An 18,974-nucleotide genomic window follows, 5' to 3' on the forward strand; every position below is an offset into this window, starting at 1 on the left:
TTGGGGAGGGGGTGAAAGCGGAGGGGGATGGGGGGGTGGCTGAGGAGCGCGCGCGGGGGAGAGATCCCGATGGGAATGACGAGCGGGGAAAAGGTGGAAAAGCGGGGTGAACGCGGCAAAAAGTGAACTTCCCTGACCGGGAATCGAACCCGGGCCGCGGCGGTGAGAGCGCCGAATCCTAACCACTAGACCACCAGGGAGTGATACAAGGTTGGGTTACTCGCTGCAGTTCAGGCGCTGCCGCCGCGGCCGGATATGGACACTGACGCTGGGAGTGCGGCAGAACCGGGAGCCAGGGCGGCACAGGGACCGGGAGCCGGGATACAGGGACCGGGGGCTGCAGTGCTGGGACCGGGGGCAGGGGCTGCGCTACAAGAGTCAGGGGGCTGTGACACGGGAACCGGGGGCTGCGGTGGGACTGGGGACTGCAGCGGCACAGGAATCAGGCTCTGTGACACAGGGACCGGGAGCTGCGGTGAAAGTGCCGGGGGGCTGTGACCCAGGGACCGGGGGCTGTGACGCACCACAGGAGCCGGTGATGGCGGTACAGGGACGGGGAGCGGTGGCACGGGGATTTGTGGGGCTGGGAGCAGAGGCACAGGGGCTCCGGTGGGGCCGGGGCCCGCAGTGGCGCAGGGGATGTGCCCAGCACATCGCCCGTGTGCCGCAGGCCTGGGAGTTCACTGCCTTTGTGGTGCTGACCAGACTCTCAGCCCAGTGCCCACTCACCGACCCCTGGTTCTACATACGGTTTGGGCATCACCTTCACCCCCTGCCCCGCTCCAGAGGGTCCCATCCTGACACCCCACTGGCCCTTCTGGGCACCAGGAGCTCAGTGCAGAGCCAGTTCCCTTTATGAACAAAAGAGTGCTTACAATTAGAGCAAAACAGGTTTTGTTAAGCTCGTGAGTCTGTTTTTCCCAGTTGCTCAACTTTCCTGGTGCTCCTGGCTGTTCCCCAGGGAAGGTGGCTGTTTCCCACTGTTGGGTAAAAGCCTGACTTCCACCCATCCAGAGCAGGTGACCTGAGTGCCAGTACAGGGACACTCATTCCAGTTATCCCTCCCGTAGCTCCAGCATGGCCCTGCTGGCATTTGTGGCCTCTCAATGCAGCCCTAATGGCCTTTCCCATCTGCTGCCTCTGACTCACATTTTTAAGAAATGAACAGCGATGGATCCCATTTGCCAACGGAGTCATCGCCATGAATCATGCACCCATACCCTCTCCTTGCTCCATCCAGCTCCATCCCTAGCCCAGCTCCAGCACCAATGCTCCAGAGGACTTTTGTGACCTCTCCCCCTCTGGAACACCAGCTACTTGAGGGGCTCCCCAGCACTGACCTTGCACGGAGTCTTTGCCCAAGAAGAGATGCTGAGCCCATCCCAGCACCAACAGGGGTACAGCGACTGGGTCCAGGCTGGCAGCCCAGGGCTGGTGCTCGGCTCTGGACACTACCCGCTCACAGTCAGGGATGAGCACAGGATCCCACTGATGGAGTGGTTGTGCAACCCCTCTCACAAGCCTAAATGTCAAATTCCTTAAAAAATGTTGGTTGCGGTTAAGGCTGAGGGTCGGGATACAGTGTTAACAGGGAAAAGTGGCTTCTTCCAGCTTTCTGCAATTGGTTACTTTTTGATTCTCCTGTTTATCTGCTTGTTCCCACTTTGTGGGATGGAGCAATTCAGCTTCCCCCCACCTTTGACGCTCCTGCACCTCACACTCCTCTGCCCAAACTGTCCCATCTTTGGGCACAGGTGCTCACCCTCCCATTTACAGTGATGGAGGCTTCCTTTTGATTGCTCTGGAATTCCAGTGCCCTGCACTGGACTTTCCCAAACTCTCCTTTCCTTCCCAGCCACAACGGAACACAGGGGTTTGCACCCACAAGAGCTGCCAGGAGCACACTTAGAAGCTAGGAAGTTATAGAAACCCTGGCTGGCCTGTAACCAGGAAGGGAAGGTTTGATTATCCTTCCTGCAAAACACTCGAGATTCCTTTCTGGAAGGGACTGGGGAGGTGGAAAACATCCCTGTGCCCCCGGGGCTCTCACAGCTCCAGCTCTGCAGCCTGGGCATTCCCGGCAGCGTCTCTCCTCCAGGATCAGATCTCGTACCAACCCCTCTGCTCTTCACCCCAGTTGCAGAGATGTAGTTTTACCTACTGAAGTCAAGTAGTAAAAAGACTCCCGACCTTCAAAACAAACAAACACCCAAACCCCACAAAACCAAAGCCAAGCCCTCATCTCCAAGCATGTGCCTCAAGCCTAGCCAGGCATCCTTCCTCTGAAAACAGCACACTGAGGATCTCTGCTGGCCTCTCTCACAACAGAGTTGCCTGTTCTCCACTTCCCTTTTAAACTTGAGAGAGAGCGGCTCCCAGCTCCAGCCATCCATCCACTGCTCCCCCTGTGCCGTGCTGTCTGACTGCCAGAGCTTCCATGGAGGCGACGGATTCCCTGAGGTATCACACTGGGAAGCTGCGCCAGCACCACAGCTGCAGCTTTTCCACATTAGAAGTTTCTCCAGGCTCAGCTCCCACTGCCAAGGTTACTGCTGGGACTGCAGTCCCACGCTCCCAGCTCAGGAAGCTCGAGGAACCTCAGGAAGCTTGAGGTTCACCTGCAGCACCAGAGGAAAAGGGAGCGAAGTGATGGAGCTTGGAGCTCCCCAGCCCAGGGCACAGGCACGGCTCAGGAACCATGTCCTGCATCTTGAAAAGGAAACATCAGACTGTAAATATTATTTAGTATACATTCCTTCATGAGAAAGCATCTGGAGAGCTGACAGACAATGAGCCAGAGGGATAGGACAGAATATTTCAGTTGTTTCTTGCCTCAGGCTGCTGCAGGCAGTCAGTATTTACCTGACAAGTTCATAACAAGCACCCAAGAGCGGAGTTCCGTGCTGTTAGAAGAAGACAACGTTCACCCCATTTTCTCCCAAAGGAATCCTTTATTGACAAGTTTCCTCAATCTTTACCTTAAAGAGAAACAGTTCCATACCCAAGCTCCTGCAGTCCCCGTTTCACTGGCTCTGCTCCTCGCAGGGAGGCCAGTTCCAGTCAAACAAGGAGCGCCAGTGAACGACACTCTACACTCCACCTATGGCCTAGTACATCTGCCCACTAACATTTCATCCCCAGGTCTGCAGAGGGAGGGGAGCAGGGGTGGGGGAAATGGAGATTAATCAAATCAGTGTCAAAACTTGCTTCTCTAAAGGGTCAGAGACAGTTCAGTCCCTCCCGGGTGATAAACCACTAAAACTACCCAGATATGTACATAAGTCTAAAGACCTGAGTAAGTCCCACTTCGCCTCTAAGGCACAGATTTGCTCACTCTAGGTATTTCTATGTGGAGGCACTAGAATAAGATCAGGCCTCTAGAAGAAAACTTGGAATTTGTCAGCTCCTGAGCAATGAAGTTGGACATCAAAAGAGCAAAACATCCAGTCCCTGGGGGGACTGAGGGAGCTCTGTGACTCTCTGCCAGTTATGTAAACCAAAATTAGAGCTGGGGCTTTCAACTGAGAAACCCATCCAGTCACAGCCAGATGTACCAGCTGGAGGAGCCCTCGGAGAGCAGAGTCAAGTCCCTCCAATGGTATCCATATTCCAGCCTCCAGAAATTCCGAGAACGAAGGCATAAGCTGAGAAGGGAGAAGCAAGTTTCATACGCTCGGGAAACAGAGTGCACCACTGAATTTAACACAAGAACTGGCTTTATAAGCATGCTGCTATGACTGCATGATGCAAAACTCCAGTGCTCAACAACCAGCTTTGGAAACCTTGCAGTCTTCTCTACAGAAAACAAATCATAAACAAGTAAAGCGTAAGTGATGTAAGGCTTGCAATTCAGCTTCAGAGTCCAAGGGAGCATCGCCCTAATATGATGCCAAAGCTTTTTTTTTTTTTTTTTTGTCTGTTTTTAAGCTTTATTTCTTTAAAGTTCATTGCATTTAAAAATAAAGATTCTTAGTTTTGTTAAAGCTAGAGCATTAGTGTAACAACGAGGCAGCTGCTAAGTGAAGTTTCCCTTTTGGGAGCTCAGAAAAAAAAAAAAATCAACTGTTTACCCCGTTTACCAGGCTGCTCCAATGAGAGCCAGAGAAAACAGTAACAGGAGAAGCCTGGGAGCATCCAGAGTAGCTGCATGGCATGTCCCACACAGAGAATGGAGCCAGAAGCTAAAGCTAAGGTGCTTTAGCATGCATTTGGCTTCTCCAGTAACTGCCCTCCTCGTGCTTCTCAAGGCCACGATCTGCTCCAAGCTATGTCAGACAAGGGGAAACTGTTTTTATCTATAGCAGTTGCATTTCTGAGCTACTTCAAGGAAACTCCAGCTTACACGCTCTCCCAAAAGGACAGCAGTGATACATTTAATCTACAAACTTTAGTGTAAAATATTATTTGTGTACAAAACTTTGCATTCTCTTTATTTGACTTGGATCCAGCAGCAGTGTCTATGAATGAAGGATGGATCTCTCCTGACTGGCTCTCAGCCCCTTCTTGGATCGGCATGTTGTTGTTGTGGTGAAGGTTTGGGAGGGAGGGGGCTCTTCCAGTTGTGCACAGCCGTGCAAAGCCACATCCAGGTCTAGAAAGGAGCGTTGTCTTGTGGAGACTTGTCCCCAGCTCCCGAGGGGGAGTGCAGGCCGTCAGTGCTGTTTTCCCTGCTGCCCACCACTCTGTTCTGGAAGGAGAGAAGAGAGTAAGGATAACAAGAAACCAGCACTGGGAATACCAAGTCCATTCCCCCCTGTCGAGGTCACCTACTGTAGCCAAGACTTCACATATCTGAGAGGCCATTTGCCCGAATACTAGTCTACAAGAAAAACATTGCAGAAATTAAAGTTTCTGCACAAGGTTTCATACTGTGTGTTTACAAGGCAAAGCAGACTCTTACCTTTATGGTCCCAACTCTATCTTCAAAGGACTTGAAGGTTGCAGAATTCCTTGAAGAAAGAAGAGGGGGAAAAAAAAATCAAAACAACAAATCAAGACAAGTTAGTTCTTAACCATATCAAATGGCACAGCGTGACTGGGCTCTGTGGCTGTTCCCCTGCAGTGACACCAGTACCCAGAACACTTCCAGCTCCTCACAGCCTTTGGCACAAATCTCTCGGGCACACCAGGCAAGAACACCACATACAAACTCTGGAGGAAAACATTTACACCACGTGCAATCCACTCAATTGCTCAAGCTAGAATCTTGAGGGAAACAAGTCCTAGTTCACTGGGGAATCAAGGCACGGTAAGCAGAGAAGAAATCAGCTCTTAGTTTTACAAGGCTTCCAACTAAAAACATTTTGTTTTAAATAATGGAAAGGGAAAGCTGAGAAGCATTTAAAACAAAGGCTTCAGCTTCCCATATCACATCCCGTGGGCGGGAAGGGGAAGGGCCATGTGCCTGCACCTATCAGCAGTTTTATTTCTACAGGAGTGATCACTTACATCAGGAAATGCTCATGAAAACCACAGTGTAATAAATTAATCAGAGCATTTCATATTTCTACCAAAGAAAACCAGGTCAATTGTTTGACAACCCAACAAGCTGCTTCTCTGGCAAAGGATTTCAGGGAGAGCTCTGTACTGAGCTTCCAGACCAGGCAATTACTCATAGTGCTGCTCCCCCGGGCCAGGCTGCAGGAGCGCTGGGAGATGACTCGTCTCATCTCAGTTATTTTTGTTCCAAGGAATCGCTTTATATTTGCAGCCATAAAATAACCTCCCTTGATCTGGAATGAGAATGAACAGAGAGAGTTTCTGTGGGCCTTGTCCAGCCCTGGCAGTCATTTCTCCTGCAAGGAGATCACCACCTAAGGCACCACGAGGGCAGGCGGAGAAGGGCACTGAGGTCCCAGGCTGGAGACAGAGGGTTCTAGTCAGGATTCATCTTGGTATTAGCAATGGCCACGTTGTACATTGTGAGAGAACTGTAATCCTGCCCTTCAGGGACCCCTGAAAGCTGCAAATTTCAATCAGACTTTGGTACAGGTGCAACACTGTGCTTAGTTCAAGAACAACACATGTGCTAATTAACCATAAGAGATACCGGGTAAAACCCCCCCCCCCTAAAACAGTCAAACTGCAGGCTGTGGTTAATCCATGCTCGGAGCAGGGTCTGCTCGAGAAGAGAACCAGTTGTACAAGTCAGAACAAAAACCCCAGCAGCAATGGAGGCAGCTGTACCACCCCCCAGCCCCACACAGCAGACACAGGTACAGTGCTACGTTACCTCATGGCTGGCATACTTATGGAGTGGCGAATGGAGTAACTGCTGCTCGGAAGCATTTGGAATAAGGAGGGAAAAGTTAATGACAGTTTCACACTGACACCGTGCAAAAGCAGCATAACCCTGGGTCTGAAGCACTCACTGTCCACACACAGGCTGCTGTGGACAACCCAAGTGGTAACAGCCAGCCCTCTCTCCCCTTATTTAACAGCTACAGTCCAGAATTTCGTTTTCCAGATACAGGACAGTAAGTATTTAACTGCAACTGTGATACAAAAGTCAATCCCAGGGCATTGGTTTGTGGTAGATTTCTCAATCTGTGTCAAAAGTGTAGGCGAGGCTTAAATAACCAGCTTCCCCTTTAAGGTCTGCAAGGGCCTGGCACAGAAACAAATGCTCTTTTAGAGCCTTGAAGAGTATCTTACCTAAGGGAATGCGAGATGGAGTGAGCCCTGGGAGAGGCAGCAGAGAGAAAAGGGAAGCAACAGTCAGAAACTTGTGCAGAGCTAAACACTAAATGCAGGGACACGGTCACAGAATCATGGGACAGCAAAGTCAACCACTCAGGAGAAAACCTCTCAAAATAAATCACAGAAGCAAGCAAAAAACCAATGCTTTTCATTGACTCAAGGCAAGCAGAGATATTTTTCAAAGAGCAATAACAGCACCTCCAGCAACTCAGAGCCAGGATGCTGGGGAGGGGAAGGAGTGGGTGTGCAACAGCAAAACAAAACATTTTTCCTATTCCTATCCATTGCTTTCACATGTTTGTTTTAAGCTTTTTTTTTCTAAACTGAAGGTTTTACCAAGCACCAGCTAAATTGGTAGAGATACCTCCTTCCCCCAAATCCCCCCGTGGTCTCTCATACAAAGACAGCATTGCTTGGACTTCTGATGAGAACTTGTCTAAGGGCAACTTGCAATGGATACCTGCATATTATCTTGACAAGCCTGAAAATCATAAAGTTACAGCTCAGAGAACGAATGCACTGCAGCCTAATAAAGATAAGATTAAAGGTATCGTGTTTACCCCATAACCTGGTTGCCCATTTTTAGGTTGGGATTCTGCAATGCAGTAGCACCTCAGAACAACAGACCAGGGTTTTCTACTTCTATTAGTAAGATTACCAGGATGCTCCAAAGGAGCTTCTCCTGCCAGAGCAGTGTTTTATTCCACTTAAATATAACTATAACTTTTGTCTCTGCTGCAGGAAGCAGCCATGGCAAGCTGGATGTGAAGTACTTGGCAAGGAGCACAAGGGTTTTTCCTGACAGCCAGAGTGAAGACGTTGGGCTCTGTGGTTTCTTTTCCCTATGCATCCAAGTCGGCTCTTTGGCAGGGCAGACTCCTTGAAATGCTGCCTTTGCATGTGAAATAAATTAACTTTCTACTTACTGTTGCTTAAAGGAGAACAACATAGATAACACATCCATGCACCAAGCTGCTCTGTAAGCAATACCACAAGCAACTGGTTCGCTTGTTCAGTATCCTGGCCTGGACCTTCCAATAACCCTTTTCCTCCTTCCACAAGGATTTCAAGTTTGCATTGACTCAGGAATTTGCAGGTACTTTTGGGATCAGGCTAACATTTCATAAGGAATTCACTTGTAGCATTACATACAGCAGCAAAGTTCATCAGACAACGTGAAGTGCATTGGTGGACACAAACCCACGCAGCAACAAAAAGAAAACACTCCAATTTTGCAGTTTACTGGAATCAGTAAAATGCAGGAACAAAATGTCTAAAAGCCAATTTACTTTTTAACTGTAGGTGGAGATAACAGAAAAGGCTGAACTGGCCAAGATTTGAAAAAATCCAGCCCACTAAGGTACATTTTCTCCCCTCAATCCAACAGAGCATTAATGCAGCAAGCACAAGGTTACAACATGAACTTCACAAGGTCTCCTTACAATCCACACCCAGAACATTTAAAATTATTTTGACCAGAATACAGCAACCCTAAAGATTTAACCCAGGGGCACGTTGCTTGTATATAAGAACATTTTGGCCCAAGCATTTTTAATGGAATTACGCCTACGCCCTCGGTGCACCCGAGGCTCTGTCCCATTCATCATGCCTTCCTTGCATTTATCAACCAGTGAAGGCTGACTAAACAAGGAAATCCCTTCTGTTATCTCAACACTTCCAGAGGTGGAAAATAAACTTGCTTTACAAGTGAATTTGTAGTGTAAGAGAGGAAAAAAAACCCAGAGTACATTAATGGAGGTTGCAGTGTAGGCTACAAGGCCTGTAATGGAGATTCTCTGAGAGCAGAAATCATCCCACTCGTTCAGAGCAGTGATCACAGCAATACAACAGACTTCACTCCTCATCAGCTCTGATCACATACCAGAACACCAGAGTTTCACCTGGCAAGGGTGAAAAGTGGGACAGTTCCTGCAAAAACTTATACTCGGAGTTAAACCTCATTCAGAATCAGAAATAGGAAGACTTGGATGCAGCACAGGAGACAGAAGTCTGTTTATATATGCAGAGAAAAACTGAAAGTCTTAAAAAAAAATCATTACTGTGTTCCCCCACAGGGCCACAAATACAAATCCTGCTGAAATAACTTTGGCAGGGATTCCCAAGTGATAAGACAGAAGCTGCCTCTATTTCATAACACCTCACCCAAGGTATTAGCTATAAAAAGGAATGCAGATGTTTAATTTAGTGACTGATGCTGTGCAAAACCATTGCTGCAAAGGCCTGGCTCATTCCTAGGCCAGCTGATTACAGGGCCAATTTTCACAGTGACTGTGCCAGGCCAGCTCTGTCACCAGGAGAGCAGCCCGGAGTCCCCTCCCTCCATCATCTGCTCCTGGGATGGCACAAACATCTCTGCAGCTGCATGACCTGCATTCTCCCAACTAAAAGAAAACAGGCAGGACCAAGCCTGTCAAAACAGCTCCTGCTGGTGGCAACACTGGTTCAGGAGTTCCCCGGTTGGTCCCAAAAAAGCACCGTTCCCATGCCTTTGCTGCAACAGCCTGGCCAGACTGCAGAAGCCAGGCACCAAATTTACTTATCAGTTTGGCAAAATGTGTTCCCACCATATCTTGTGCCAGTATCTGCAATCTGCTGTTATTACATGAAAATCTCTTCTTCTACCAGACTAGGGAGTTTCCAGGAAAGAAAAGTTACAACTTGAATGCTGGAAAGGGTAGGGAGCCAGCTAGTCCTCTGCCAAATTGAGATGTGAGCTACTGAAAACACCAAAAAATACCCTCCAGGAACACAGTAACCAACTCATTGAGAACAGAGTACTATGTGATCAGAGGCCAACAAGTTCTTACCACTTGGATACTCACAGCCACAGTGGAATAGGAAATTCCCTACAAAGAATGACAGCTACCCATTCAATCCAAGGTCTGATACAGCATGTTAAATACAAGCTCTAAGAATTCATCCTTATTAACCTTGACAGACTGTATATTCAGAATTAACTCTCAAATCCGGGAAAACATGGTCAAGGGATTCTTCATGAAAAATTTGGATGTTGCCACCGGTGCTCCAGCTTAAAGTTCTGAAGAGCAGGTAAATCACCAATTTTAACCTTGAACTTTGTACAGCTGAGAATCTCACAGAGCAAGAACCTCAGCCAGGGGAACCAGCCTCTCTTCCAGTTTGGAGAGGTTTAAATTTGTGGTTACTCCAGTGGTCATCTGCTTAAGATGAATCGAGATAATCATCACCCACAGCAACAAATTTTTAATGTTGTCATAATCTTCTGAATCAACTGGTATTTTCCAACCAACATGATATAACTGTGCCTGGAAGACATGCTGCCCTTTTCCACAGAATGTCAACACACGGGGCTGGAAACCACATGGAATGCAGCATCCAGACTTTGCCCTGTTTTAAATCATAACAGAGCACAGGAGGGATGACCCCTCTCTAATCTGATAAAATAACACTGAGAAAACACACCTCCATAATCCAGTAAGGAATGGAAAAGGGAAACCTTAATACTAGTTTTGTACATATGACATAAAATCTGCAGAGAAACCATATGACAGTAAAAGGGGGAAGGCTTCTAAAAATGTTCAGTCAGTTCTCCTAAACCAAATCAAACTTAAATGCCTGAGAACAGGCTTTATATCACCAATAACTCTTCAATAAGTGTTTAATCTGTCCTCAACTACAATGCACAGGGCCACACACAAGGGAGTAGTACATCAACAGCAGTGTGCTGCCAACTAAGCAGAAAAATGAAAATAAGCCTGGTCATTGTCTAAAGTCTCATTCCTGTTTGAAACCAAGATCAAAGCACTGGAGTGCAAACCAGAATCTTACCTCATGTCACCAAGCTTCCTGCTGATAACAGAACCTACATTGGAAAGGGCTGCTGAAGTCTTCTGTCCCGCCTGGGAAAGGGTTTCCTGGGTCTTCTTGTAGCTAAGTAGAAAAAAAACATCATAAATTGAACTACTGGGTCGGATCTGAAATTGTCCCCCCCAGTTTTGAAAAAGGACCCCGTATTAAAGCAAAGAAACTAGATTAGTGAGCTACACTGACTTCACTGACTTCCATATATTCAAATATTTGAAGTTTTTAAAAAAGCTGGAAGTGTAGGATTAACCTTTCCATATGCTCACTTTACCACTTTGACTGTACGTTCTTAAATCTGACACAAACATTTGCAAAAAAAGCAAAGCAAAACCAACTTTCCATGTGGAAGCCGTAACACCACAGCATTGTAGCCCAATAGCTCAACTATCTTTTGGACTTCTTGGGAAAAATAAGTCTAGGAACCTATTCCATATCATCCTTGCAGCCTTGAGGAAGTTACAGCATTTGTTGTTGTGTTAGGTTTTGGAGGAAAGCGGCAAGAGGCAAGACCAGCATCATTATACAGAGAAGAAATGCAGGAATCAGCATTATCTCTACAACTGCAGTTCAGAAATAAATGGTAGAGAAGTTTCCTATCAGTTACCATTAACCACAGTAGGTAAGAAGTCTGACAGCTTGTATTTGTCAGCTGATTATTTGAGCTTACACCCGAGATGGAGAAGACAGACACTTGAGAACCTTTGTTTCCCTCAGATGAGACTAATCTCTGGAACAAAGATTCTTTGAGCCACTTTCATTAACTGATTTCTCTCTAAACTGTTCCCCAGTTGGTGATTAACATCTAGATTCATGTCACCCTTGAAACTATAAAGAAAATACTCAGGCTGGAAAACAAGTTCAACATTTTAAGCCACGTTTTCTTATTCCAAATACTTCAGCTTGAGATTATTTTTTTGCCTGATGAGGACATTTAGGAGAAGGGCATTATAAACAGCCTGAAGTTCTCTCATGCCTGAGCTCCCCTGGCTACAAACACCACAGTGACAGCTGACTTAGTACTCACAGCTCCTTCTCTCCAGACAGAAGTGTGTGGACAGCACCACAGCACCCGAACTGGATTTGAGCAATTCCAACTACAACATGATGGTTTGTTGGGATTTTTTTTTAAGAACCACAGAAAAGTATTTCTGAATAACAAATGTACATGAGATTTATGCAGAGCAGGGCAAAACTGCATCAGCTTTTCCTTCCCTCTTCCTGCTCCTAAAAGAGAATTCCTATAACCTACATATTTTTCAGACAAATTCCTCTTGAATTCAGTGAATCCAAAAGAACCTGCCTTCAGCAGCCAGGCTCCTCCCTGGCTGAGCCCTGTCATGGGATTTGATTTACAGCTGCCTAACAAATGTGGAAGACCTCGTGTTCACCAAAGTATGCAGTGCTGACTCCAGGTCTGTTTGGCACTCGGGTCCCAGAGCTCAGCACTGGGGAAGGGTTCACAGCCTCAAGGGACACCATCACACCATGCACACGCTGCAAGCTTCCAGGTATTATGTCCAGCTTCAGCAGATAAAGACCAGAGATTTTCCAACTGTATTTTCCACACCTGACAGCAAAATTTCTGATATCACTGAAGATGGAGCACTCAGGTGCTGCTGCTTCTGCCCCAGTCTGCTCCTTCCTCCAGCACAACTGTTTGTGCTGGCACAGCAATCCATATCAAGGAAACTGCCTGGATTAAACATAAACTTGGAAGAACAAAAAAGCAGCAGCTGGATCAGATGGCCAGCCTAGTCCTGCATCCACAGCTCCCACGTGCACGTACACACCTCTCCACTGCCAGGCAGGAGGCAGAGCCAGGGAGGCACAGGGGGATGAGCAGCTCTAACCCAGAACTGCCACCAGCCACACATGTGGAGCTGCATCTGTGACAGCCAGGGATCAGCTTATACAAGACTTTAATGCAACTTAACTACGCCCAGCCCTGACCTAGAAGTTGCAACTCTTCTCCTGCAAGCACCATGGCCAGGTTTTCCATGGGTTTAAATTCACAAGCACTCACTTTCTTCCCTTAGCACCAGCACAAAGCACAATGGAATAATCCAAATCTGGGAGTAATAAATATAAGCTCTGGTTAATACCCTGCTTTACTAGCAGGCAATTGGCTGCAGCACAAGCTGCAGAAATGATCTCTGCCCTGTGCTATTCATCCCGTGGTACTTCAACATTTCATTGCACCCCTCTCCTATAAACCCCACAGGGAAGAGCAAGACCTGCCCCCACAAATCCTCCTTTATCCATTAATAGCAGCTTCCTCTCACTTGCTTTTATACAGCAATCACCATTTGAGCTGTCTGGCTAAAGACACAAACCATCTAAGTCATCTCATGCCCTGGCTACAGTGAAACCTGATCTAGGATACACTGGGATGGTTTTTGCCCTGTCTATGCAGAGGGCAAGTCTGTGGCCAGGATTTGCCACTACCAGGAGATTCCACAGCACACAAAAGCACTGTGAGGTTGGCAGTTAGGCCCAGTCCCAGTTCAGTCAGGAGCCCTGTTAGTTACAATGCAGAGCAGCTCTGAAACAGGAAAGAGGATTCATTTGCATAAAACCCCCCAAAACGTATGAATAAAACCTCATCCTTGGGCTTCTTGAACTTGCTGAACTTCAGACTGAGAAGCAGAAATTCTGATTGATTTCTGAAGCACTGCTGGAATCTCACCTTTCAATCCCCCTCACCTCTCCATTTCAATCAGCCTCCACCTTGCCAGCACTGACTGTCCCTGCCTAGTGCCAAAGCAAGCAGGAAAACTAACGTGCCCCAGCTATTCAGGCCCTAAGTGCTCCACAAAAGCACATTTCCGCCACATTTCTGGTGCTTATGAAGTACAAGGAAACAGATACAACCAGAAGTTTTCTATTCCAGCAGGCACACCCAGGGAGGAACCCTGATTAAACACCCCTGGACTCAGCCACACTGTCAGCGAGCATAAAAACCAAGGTTATTCTACTTAGCAAGTGAAATACTGACAGTTTACAGCTTCTTAATCTAGAAAACACCTAGGGAATGTTGAAAGTAGACCTGCATACTTGAAAGTTTTTTCTGCTACTCCTACTTTTTATCTCTGCTCCTCTTTGAACCATCTTAGGAAGAAAACTGTCTATTCACACACAGTGGTGATAACCAGCCAGCTTCAAGGACTGCATTTCATACCCTCTCCAGAGAACAGGAAAAGCTGGCTCCCACTTAAGACCTACCTTACCATGGTTTAAATCAGCTCAGAAAACAGTGACACAACCTACCTGCTCCCACTGCAGCACTGTAAGGGACTGCCCTACATACTGTGGGAAAGGCACAGCGAGAAGGACAAAGGCCAACTTCCTTAATATCCTTCCATAATTTAGTCCAGATGAGAATTTAATTTCAGGCATTTAATAAAAACATGGCTAAAAGAGCTTTGCAGTCAACAACTGGAGTAGAACAGCTGTGAGGTTTAAGCTGGTTGAGTGTATTTGTGGCCCCAACGTGCCAGAAGAGCTGCCCTGGACACTACAGCTCTATCTGTTCTCATCAGGTACCACAGCAAAAAAAAAAAATCCCCTGTTTTCTGCAGAGCACAAAAAGAGATCAGTTTGGTTATTCCACAGCTTCTCAGCTCAAGGTATAACCTGTGGCACACAGGTCTCAGCTACCCAGGGGTTTCAGCCAGTTCCTGGGAGCAGGCAGGAATTTGTGAAGTATCATTTGGACTACAATGAAATCGTTTGAATATTGGTTTGAAGAAAAGCTCCCTCTCCCAGAAGAGGCATTTATTGGGTTAAAAAAGTGAAAGCTGGGAAAGACAGATGTCTAAATAGATCTAGTGAAAGCAGAGGACTGGGAGAAGGGGCACAGCATGTTAGTGGCAGCACTGTCAGGAAGGCATTTGTTAATGCTGAAGGTTAAGACACTCACGCTTCTGATTGAGTTAATTTTTCATTCCAGTCCTCCAGTGTGCTGCTGGCTGAAAGATATCTACAAACACAATGGAGGTTAGAGGCAGCACCAACATTCACTGCAGATGCTTCTTTTGACACTTTCCACATTATTAGTGACTCTTTACACTTACAGTATCAAGGGCTTTACTTCTCTGACAACAGCTTCAGCCTCTCTGTTACAGCCAGAAGGAAAAGAGCTGTTTGAAAGGCAGGGAGACACCTAAGCCCCAGTTTCTTTTATTTAAGCATGTTCAAACACTGAGCACAAAGAAACAAAGCCTGCAGTTCAGAAGGTGTCAGGAATTGAAAGACTTTGCATCTTCTGCTCCCTTCCTACATGCTGTGGCAGCTCTGTATTAAAAGCACAGAGCAGTGAACTGAGCTCAGGGCCAAAAAAATCTGACTGCCACACACAAAGCTCTATTTTACCAATACAGCATGACCTGGACAAACACTCAAAACTTTTGTTTTCTAATATTTAGAAATCATGTTTCTCTACCCACGAAACAGTACCTTAGGGGTTGTGAGAACTAACACTGGGGGTACAAAACACACAAAGCACTACAGAATGTGGCTGCTCCCAGCTCAGACAGCTCAGAGGAGGTGAGATATCACAGGCAGTTCACATCACCCAGAATTCACTCGCCCCAGCTAGACCACTGCCACCTTGCCTAATGATGGGATGCTCCCAATCCACATTTTCCTCTTAGCTAAATCATCATCTCCTTCAACAGAGGAGAGAGAGAGAGAAACTTCAGTGCAGAAAACATTAAAGGGCTCCCATAGGTTCAGCTATGAAGCAGGAATCAACGATTCGTGTCTAACATGAACAGAGCTCTAATATAATTAAAGAATATCTTCCAGAAGCAGAAGTAGCCAGATGCTCTTTGTCTGCATCTGTCGCCTGCTCAGATACACAGAAAAGACTAAAATTCATGGCTTTCTAGTGCTGACATCAGGAAAAGGTTCACACATCAATGCAGAAGATTCAGAAGCTCATGAACACGCTGGCAGTTGCACAGCCCCTATTTCCAGCTACAGGGAAACACCTCCAGCCCCTTCGCTCCCAGGTGGCCATACAGAAAGCCAATAGTCAAACCAATTCCTACCACATCTGATGATGAGAAGAGAAACAGTTTCACAGTAAAGATAGAGGTTCACTAATAAGACATCTGATAACAACACACTGACCTACCAATTACCAGCTGAAAGGAAACTGTGGTTAAACTTTTGTCCCCTCTCTTTTTTTTTAGATAAAATGTGGTCTGGTAACTGATTGGAATTTTGCTTCTGCAACAGCAAGACCATGAGAGAGTTGATGGCAGTAACATTTACTCATCTCCTCTGCAACTGAGGGATGTTTCTAGCTGGAAGCCAGGCATGCTGGAAGTAACAATCCTGCTTCACCAGGCCTCCAGCTCCCAACCAAGCCCTGATGGCTGTGAGAACAAGGAGCAGCACAAATCGGGGAAGGCAGCAAGGAGGCGACGCTGAGGAGCCCGAGGCACTCACAAGTCAGACTGTGTCACTTTGTCATTCCACTCTCCAAGTTTCTCAGATGTTTTCACATAACTAGAAACAGAAAGTGTTAATGAATATAACTTTAATATTCATTTTTTTTTTAGAAGACAATGACACAGATTTCAGTGACAAAGGAATAACAGAAATGGGGCAGGGTTGGAGGAGGGAAGATGAGGAAAAGGGAAAGAATAAACAGTGAGATGAACAGCTCAATGATCTGCTCTGCAGTATCACTGTCAGTAACTCCAAATCCCAGTTAAATTAGAGGAGACTTTTTAGTCTGAATGATGCCTCTATGGGCACCCAGAGTCCCTGACACCTACTGCAGGGTCAAACTTACCTCTTGGACTCTGCTTTTGAGTCTGTCAAGCACAGCAGTGACCATACCCTTAATACCTGTTCAGGAACAGTCAGTCTCACTTCACACCTTCTTTAGGCAGAGATGACTCTGGCAATGAACACTAATATCACAGATTTTTTTCCTAGGAAGTGCAGGCTTTTAATTCAGGCTGTCTGACCCAGGAAACACTCTAAACTAGCACTGTGCAGCACAGCTGTGAAACTCCTCGCACTTCCCTTTGAGCCTGAGTTCAGGGCAAGGTAGCAGCTGCCTCTGCCTCAAAAAATGGGCAGAAATGGGCAAACTGGACTGTTTAAGTAATGATCCAGATCTCTAACCCCACGGGAAAGAGCATCCAGCAACAATTTATGCAGATCACACATATAAAAATTCCATTGCCGCAGACATAAAACAGCAATGATTCTTTTTAAGTGCCTTTTACCCTACATACCCACCAGAGGAGAAGCCTCTCCCCACTTGGAAGAGCTCTGAAATACACTGCTGGGAAGTGTCATACATAGTCCTACTTAAATACATGTGCCTCACAAGCAACACTTACGCGTTGGAGACTTGGACATCATGCCAGCTTTTGGACAGGTTTTGCTTTAACCCATCCAAGGGAGTCAGACCCAGCTTCCTCTTCAGCTCTCCACAGTGCCTCTCTTTAGCTGCCAGAACTTGCCTGAGAGTACCAATTTCTTCTTCAACCTTAGAGAGAGGTAGAGGTTTGCCTTAAATCACAGTTTAGTAAAATCCCCGAAAATTAAGCCAACTTGTTAACGTGAATTTTAAAAATCGGGAATAACGTCAGGTGCACAAAGAGCAATTCAACTCAACATGAACTGTATTGGAATGGGAGGCTTACAGATCAAACTTCAACTGGGAAGACATCCATACAAGTCAGTGGAGTGGTGACTTAGTGGCACAGAGATTAACAGAGCCCATTCTTTGTGTTGTAATTTCAACAGCAGATGCAATTCAGCTGCCAAACCTTATGAATTAAGGTTTTATCTTATGATTCTTTTCCTCTGATGTCGTCAAAGCAAGGAGTTTTTCCTGAGAGATCTCTCTTGCAACACTTTCAAAGCACTCTGGAGCTGTTTCCAGGCAGAAAGGGTAAATTTCTACTTAAACTGCAGCTCACCAAGCTCTGTGTGACCACCCAGAGCAGCAAAGTCCTCCCTTGCCAAAATATGCCAGTCAAAGAACCACCACAAGAGTCTCAAACGAAGGAAGAGACAAGAAAGAGTTGCAATTATCTTCAGCCACGTTTCAGACAGAAATTATAAACTGACCTTTAAACCCAAAAAAGTGCTCAGACTTTGGGATATTACAGGACAAAGTCTCAGCTCTTCAAAAGAGAGCAACTGTTTTTGGTGACTGTAAAGTGTAGTAAATATTTGAGAGAAAAAGGTAGGAAAAAAGCATATTAAGTGCTCCATTGTGTCAGTTTCCTAAGGAAAAACGAGTTTCTTTTGCACAGTATTTGCCTAAAGTGTTTTCCTGCTTCAAATGGAGCTAAAAGCCTACACCAAGCTCACGGCATCAAAAGCCTATTTCCTTCAAGCCCTAAATTAGGCTGTTCTGGGAAAGAGCAAACAACACACCACAGCGTTTGAAGTACCTGCCAGCTTTGTGCCTTTTAACAATTCGCTGAGAGACCCAAAGGTAACACTGCAAAATTAAAAACCAAAAAAGACAACAACAACAAAAAAAAAAAACCTGAAAACCAACCAAACAAAACCCCAATCAAACAAAACAACCAGTGCCACTCCTGTGGCTCCTGTTTGTTCCTTCCCAGCAGAACACAACTGGGACCAACCCTTACCTTGGCAAGCTCGGATCTCAGCTCCTCCTCCTCGGCCAGGGTCAATCCCTCGGGCGCAGCGCTCCGGGCCGCGTTGTCCACGGGAACATCTGTCATGGCATCGGCCAGCAGACCTTTGTTGGGAGAGTTAAGGTTGATATCTGTCGCAGACAAGGAGCAGAGGGCACTGAATAAGCGCTCGGCGCGTTATGCAAAGCAGGGGGGCGGCGGGACGGGAGGGGTGCGGGGAAGGGGCCGCGGGGGGAAAGGGGAAGAGAAACCTGAGAGACCTCACCAGGACTTTCCTACACGGGCATCTCCCGCAATCCAGGGCAGCAGCACCGCGGGCATTCCGCGGGCCCGGCACCGGGGGTGGGGACGAGTCCCGGGGAGCGGGGAACGAGTCTGGGGGTGGGGAGCGACCCCCGGCCGCTGCCCCTCCCCGGGGCCCCCCCCCCCCCCGGGGCCCCCCCCCCCCCCCCATCCATCACGGCAGCGGCACCTCCCGCCCCCGGGATCCCCCCCGGCACAAGGCCACCGTGACCCGGAGCGAAGCCCCCCCCCTTCCCCTCGCCCTCCCCGGGCCGTACCCTGGTTCGCGCTCTCCATGGCAGCGCCCCGGGCCCGTCACAGCCGCCGCCGCCGCCGCCCCCGGTGACGCGCTCAGCGCGCGCCGCCCGCCCGTTCCGGGGAGGGCCACGGGCACAGCGCGTCACCCGCCGCGTCGCCACGGTGACGGTGACACACGTGTGTGTGTGTGTGTGTGTGTGTGTGTGTGTGTGTGTGTGTGTGTGTGTGTGT

General features: G+C 47.3%; 1 protein-coding gene and 1 non-coding gene across 15 annotated transcripts; both read right to left on the reverse strand.

The window, feature by feature from the left end:
* Positions 1–128: 128 nt before the first annotated feature.
* TRNAE-CUC lies at positions 129–200 on the reverse strand. The gene has a single exon. It is a non-coding gene; the product is annotated as a tRNA-Glu (tRNA).
* Positions 201–2,931: 2,731 nt separating this feature from the next.
* On the reverse strand, positions 2,932–18,875 carry TPD52L2 (TPD52 like 2). Of its 14 annotated transcripts, XM_027645925.1 has the most exons (11): positions 18,764–18,875; positions 18,195–18,334; positions 16,926–17,074; positions 16,018–16,077; positions 14,483–14,542; positions 10,528–10,629; positions 6,655–6,681; positions 6,233–6,274; positions 4,901–4,949; positions 4,771–4,819; positions 4,572–4,687 (listed from the first exon to the last, which is right to left on the reverse strand). In XM_027645925.1, exons 1-10 carry the CDS (start codon positions 18,780–18,782, stop codon positions 4,784–4,786), a joined length of 684 nt encoding a protein of 227 aa, XP_027501726.1. In that variant the 5' UTR covers positions 18,783–18,875; the 3' UTR covers positions 4,572–4,687; positions 4,771–4,783. The 14 variants fall into 14 exon arrangements, with proteins under 14 accessions (XP_027501722.1, XP_027501724.1, XP_027501728.1 ...); XM_027645921.1 differs by lacking the exon at positions 4,771–4,819 and having other exon boundaries at positions 2,932–4,687; positions 18,764–18,874; XM_027645928.1 differs by lacking the exon at positions 14,483–14,542 and having other exon boundaries at positions 4,230–4,687; positions 18,764–18,874.
* Between the last annotated feature and the right edge of the window lie 99 nt (positions 18,876–18,974).

The sequence above is a fragment of the Corapipo altera genome, unplaced genomic scaffold, assembly GCF_003945725.1.
Source record: "Corapipo altera isolate COAL_440 unplaced genomic scaffold, ASM394572v1 64, whole genome shotgun sequence".
NCBI lineage: Eukaryota > Metazoa > Chordata > Aves > Passeriformes > Pipridae > Corapipo > Corapipo altera.